Source organism: Lipotes vexillifer, unplaced genomic scaffold (genome assembly GCF_000442215.2).
Source record: "Lipotes vexillifer unplaced genomic scaffold, Lipotes_vexillifer_v1.1 scaffold216, whole genome shotgun sequence".
In the NCBI taxonomy this organism is placed as follows: Eukaryota; Metazoa; Chordata; class Mammalia; order Artiodactyla; family Lipotidae; genus Lipotes; species Lipotes vexillifer.
The window spans coordinates 4,135,536-4,141,023 of NW_006779100.1; the positions used below are offsets into that span (position 1 = coordinate 4,135,536).

The following is a 5,488-nucleotide window of genomic DNA, read 5'->3' on the forward strand; positions in this document are numbered from 1 at the left end:
GAGAAGATGCTTGCAAGTCATATATCTGATAAAGGGTTGATATCCAAAATACATAAAGAACTCATACAGCTCAAAAACAAAAACAATCCAATTAAAAATGGGCAGATACATGTATAGCTGATAAACTTTGCTGTATAGCAGAAACTAACGCAATGTAAATCAACTATACTCCAATAAAAATTAAGAAAAAGAAAAAATAAATGGGCAGAGTATCTAAGTAGACATTTTTCCAGAGAAGACATACAGATGGCCAACAAGCACTTGAAAAGATGTTCAACAGCACTAACCATCAGGGAACTAATAATCAAAACCACAATGAGATGTCACATCACACCTGTCAGAATGACTTATCAAAAAGACAACATATATCAAGGGTTGGCAAGGATGTGGAGAAAGGGGAACCCTCATATACTGTTGGTGGGAATGTAAATTGGTACAGCCAGTATGGAAGATGGTATCGAGCTTCCTCAAAAATTAAAAATAGAGCTACCATATGATCTAGCAATTCCACCTCTGTGTATTTATCCAAAGAAAATGAAAATATTAATTCAAAAAGATACATGCACCCATGTGTTCATTGCAGCATTATTTATAATGGCCAGGATATGGTAACAACCTAAGGGGTCCATTGACGGGTGAATGGATAAAGTATTCCATGCCACACAAATGGAATATTACTCAGCCATAAAAAAATAAAAAGAAATCTTGCCATTTGCAACAACATGTATGGACCTTGAGGGTATCATGCTAAGTGAAATAAGTCAGAGAAAGACAAATACCATATGATTTCACATGTGGAATCTAAAAAACAAAATGATCAAACAAAACAAAACTCATAGAGAAAAGATTTATGGTTGCCAGAGGGGAGGGGGATGGGGGGGTTGGTGAAATCAATGAAGGGGATCAAGAAATACAAAATTCAGGGCTTCCCTGGTGGCGCAGTGGTTGGGAGTCCGCCTGCCAATGCAGGGGACATGGGTTTGAGCCCTGGTCCAGGAAGATCCCACATGCAGCAGAGCAGCTAAGCCCGTGCACCACAGCTACTGGGCCTGCGCTCTGGAGCCTGCGAGCCACACTGCTGAGGCCCACGCACCTGGAGCCTGTGCTCCACAACGGGAGAAGCCACCGCAGTGAGAAGCCTGTGTACTGCAGCAGAGAGTGGCCCCTGCTCGCTGCAACTAGAGAAAGCCCATGCAGCAACAAGGACCCAACGCGGCCAAAAATAAATAAAATAAATAAATTTATTTAAGAAAAAAGAAAAAGAAATACAAAATTCAAGTTATAAAGTAAATAAGTCATGGCAATGTTAATGTACAGCATGGTGACTGTAGTCAGTAATACTGTATTCAAATTTGAAAATTGCTAGGGAAGTAAATCTTAGAAGTTTTTATCACGAGGGGAAAATTTTTTTTTTTGGTAACTTTGTATAGTGACAGATGGTAACTAGACCTACTGTGGTGATCATTTCACAATGTATACAAATGTCAAATCATAATGTAAGTTATACTTCAATGAAAATAAATATTTCCTTATAGTTATTCTGTTTTTTTTTTTTTTGGCTGTGTTGGGTCTTCTTCGTTGCTGTGCATGGGCTTTCTCTAGTTGTGGCAAGTGGGGGCTACTCTTCGTTGCAATGCATAGGCTTCTCACTGCAGTGGCTTCTCATTGCGGAGCACGGGCTCTAGGCGTGGGCTTCAGTAGTAGCAGCACGCGGGCTCCGTAGTTGTGGCCTGTGAGCCCTAGAGTGTGTGGGCTTCAGTAGTTGAGGCCGTGGGCTCAGTAATTGTGGCGCGTGGGCTCTAGGGCATGTAGACTTCAGTAGTTGTGGTGCACAGGCTCTAGAGTGCAAGCTCAGTAGTTGTGACTCACGGGCTTAGTTGCTCCACGGCATGTGGGATCTTCCCACACCAGGGATTGAAACTGTGTCCCCTGCATTGGCAGGTGGATTCTTAACCACTGTGCCAGTAGGGAAGTCCCTATTAAAATATTTTTATGGAAAACATATCACAGACAAAATTTTTTTTAACTACCTGTATTGTAATTTCTGTAGTGAATATACTGCTTATTTTAAATTCTGAAGGTGACATCTCTAAAAGTAAAGTATTTTTCAGTTACCGAAAAAAAAAGATTTCCTACCATTTGAAACTTGAACATTTTATTTGGTAACATAAGTAAAAATGATATGAAAGTTTAATATGTAATATAGGCATCTCAAAATTAAGGTTAGGTGTTTCTAAGTCATACGCTGGTCCTTTTGTAGATAATTCTGTTTATGTACAAGTGAATAGATAATAATGTTTATTGAACACTTAACTCTCTGTCAGGCTCTATTCTAAGTGCTTTAAGTTTAAAATGTGATTGATACAATTTTTATGATGTATTTCTGATTTATGATCCTGTCTCAAAAGAATTACTTAGACTTTTTGTAGTATCTATTAGTTGGCTCATATTTCTGAAACATGTTCAATGTTTTCTTTAAAGACCAAACTGGAAATCCAGAAGGCCCTTGCAGAAGATTCTACTGTATATGAATATGACAGTATTTATGATGAAATGAAGAAAAAAAAGGAAGAAAGTAATCCAAAATTGCTTTTGGGAAAAGACCGAAAGGTTTGTAGCTGAAAATACAAAGTTTCTTTGACCTTGACCTGCATTTTGTAACTTACGCTTATTTCAACATGAGAATGATCTGAGAAAAAGCTTTTAGGTATTTGAAGTGTGAAGAGCCCCTAGTTCCAGATAGTATGGATTTGATTGAGAACCTAGGAAACTATATATTTAGTATCCTAACAGGAGCAAGAGAATTATCTAACAATTTTATAAATTTTGGTTTTTTGCTTTAAAACTTTTGCAGATTATTTTTTGAAAGTTTTTCCTAAGAAAGTCTTTGTACTGCTTCTTCTCCTGTTCATGTTTGTGTCTTATAATTTTTTATTGCTTCCTAGCTGGTAACTGAATCATCTGCGTGTAACATGGTCGTATTTTTAGTTTGAAAAAACAAGTTAGGGTGTGGAGATTGAATGAAATAAGTTCAAATTTTCTATCACTCTTATTCTTTCACAAAGCACGGACTGGTATTTAAGGATCTTTACATCTTACAGTATCTACAGATAAAGTGGTGCTATAAAATGATATTAAAGCTGCTATTTTAAATGGTTGTATTTCAACTAATGTGAAAAATTAGAAGCCTTCCTATTCACGTATCTGTTGAAGTAAGACAATACCATTTTGTAAAAAGGGAGAGGAAAACAGTGGGAAAATGACCTATTTAGCTTGATATTTTTTTTAAATGCCATTTTGAATAATTTTTTGTTTTTATACTTAAATTTCTATTGAGAAGAATTTTATTATCTTGCTAGTAAATTTAGAAGTTGACAGTCCTATTTATTTGGATTTCTATCTTAATGAATTTGTATAGTAATAAATTCATGATAAAAATAGAATATTAGCAGTTAATTATCTTTGACTCTTTCCTAAATAATCTTATTTTTTCCCCCTAGCCCAAGTACATTCACAACTTACTAAAAGCAGTTGAGATCAGAAAAAAGGAACAGGAAAAAAGAATGGAAAAGAAAATACAAAGAGAACGAGAAATGGAAAAGGGAGAATTTGATGATAAAGAGGCATTTGTAACATCTGCTTATAAGAAAAAACTGCAAGAGAGAGCTGAAGAGGAAGAAAGAGAAAGGAGGGCTGCTGCACTTGAAGGTGAAATGGAAGAGGGAGAGGAGTAGAAGAAAACAGGAGAGTTCTGCCCTGTGGTTAACCATTTGCTTGTCACTGAACTTTTAGATTATAATGTGTCATAATTTATGTATGTGAATGCAGGGTACAAGATATATGATGTTATGTATATTATAAAACAGGAGATTTTAACTAAAAACACAGTTGCACTCTTAGTAACTATTACTTCTACTGAACTTTTCAATTACATCTCACTTTGTTGCTTAAAACTATGATGTGATAAGTCACTGTCTTAGAAAATGATTTCAAATGTAAAAACATTGATTACAAGGCATGGAAAGCATGACATTTGTCAAAAGCAGTATAAACTGAGATTTAAATCCCAGTTATATTTCCTGGGTTGAGAAAACTAGAGTAACATCACCCAAGGAGCATTAACTGGGCATTTACAAAAAGAATAACATTAATTCAAGAAAGAACAAAGATGTGCAGAAGCCAAAGAATACCTTAGTGCTTCATTGCTTCCTACTCGTGGTCGTTTCTCAAGGTCTAAGTAAAATGTGTACTTACAAATAGCTTAATTGGCAAGTGCTTATCAACTTTAAGTGGAAGAAAACCAAATGTATAAGACTTGGTCTGTGTTCATCTAGAGCACCACTTTATACACTGTGTTACATACTCTATGCCTGTGAAACTGAACTGCATTTTGCCTTTTTGAATATGTTATTCTCACTTTTGCTTTCATTCTCTTAGCATGTTTGGATGTAACCAAGCAGAGCGATCTCAGTGGATTTTATAGGCACCTGTTAAATCAAGCAGTTGGTGAAGAGGAAGTACCTACATGCAGCTTTCGTGAAGCCAGGTGAGATGTGGCATATGGAATATTTAGAAGAAAGATACTGTTCATGATTTGTGATTGTGGGATCATTTTAACTCTCTGGAAGTAGAGGATTGCAGTATTGCATATTGTGTTGTTAGCCAAACCTGACCTAATTGAATGAATAACTAGGGATTTACAGTTTTTTAATTAAAAAACTTTTAGTTCAAGTTTATTTTTATTTTACAGAAATTCTAAACACATGTTCAGATAGTATATAAAAAGAGAAGTGTATATATATATTTTTTAACATCTTTATTGGAGTATAATTGCTTTACAATGGTGTGTTAGTTTCTGCTTTATAACAGAGTGAATCAGCTATACATATACATATATCCCCACATCTCCTCCCAAAAAGAGAAGTATATTTTTTTCATAAATAGGACCTAGCCTCCATAAAACATAAGATTCACAAAATCAAGGGCTTAGAAATGCATTATCCAATATGTAGCCACTAGTTACATGTAGCTGTTTAAATTTAAATTATATTAAATCTAAAATTTTGGTCACAACAGTCACATTTCAAGTATTCCATTGCCACATTTGGCTAGTGGCTACCATATTGGACAGCACAGATATATGGACATTACTATGTAGACATTTTTTTTTTCCTGGCCATGCTGCACAGCCTATGGTATCTTAGTTCCCCAACCAGGGATTGAACCTGGGCCCCGGCAGTGAAAGCGCTGAGTCCTAACCACTGGACCGTCAGGGAATTCCCCATTTCTGTAGACATTTCTATTAATACTGGTCTAGATAGTAAGGATTGGAGGATTTTTTAATAAAATATTATAGGGATGGTGAAATGATTATGGTGTAAGTTTATAGCTGAAGGTAAAATTTGTCTTAAACTTGTATCTAAGGAAATCATTTTTTGGAATAGAAACATTCAGATAAGAGGGTCTGAGTCTTTGTTGCTAGGGAAAG

The 5,488-nt window shown here is 35.6% G+C and overlaps 1 protein-coding gene and 1 non-coding gene across 3 annotated transcripts in view; one reads left to right on the forward strand and one right to left on the reverse strand.

The window, feature by feature from the left end:
* NSRP1 (nuclear speckle splicing regulatory protein 1) overlaps window positions 1-5,488 on the forward strand; it is a 62,524-nt gene that overhangs the window by 54,903 nt on the left and 2,133 nt on the right. For both annotated transcript variants that reach the window (XM_007452454.1, XM_007452453.1), the window contains 3 exons: window positions 2,482-2,610; window positions 3,501-3,708; window positions 4,438-4,546. In XM_007452454.1, the coding sequence (XP_007452516.1) occupies window positions 2,482-2,610; window positions 3,501-3,708; window positions 4,438-4,546 (446 nt within the window). The remainder of the gene's footprint in view (window positions 1-2,481; window positions 2,611-3,500; window positions 3,709-4,437; window positions 4,547-5,488) is intronic.
* On the reverse strand, window positions 5,205-5,276 carry TRNAE-UUC (transfer RNA glutamic acid (anticodon UUC)). The gene has a single exon. It is a non-coding gene; the product is annotated as a tRNA-Glu (tRNA).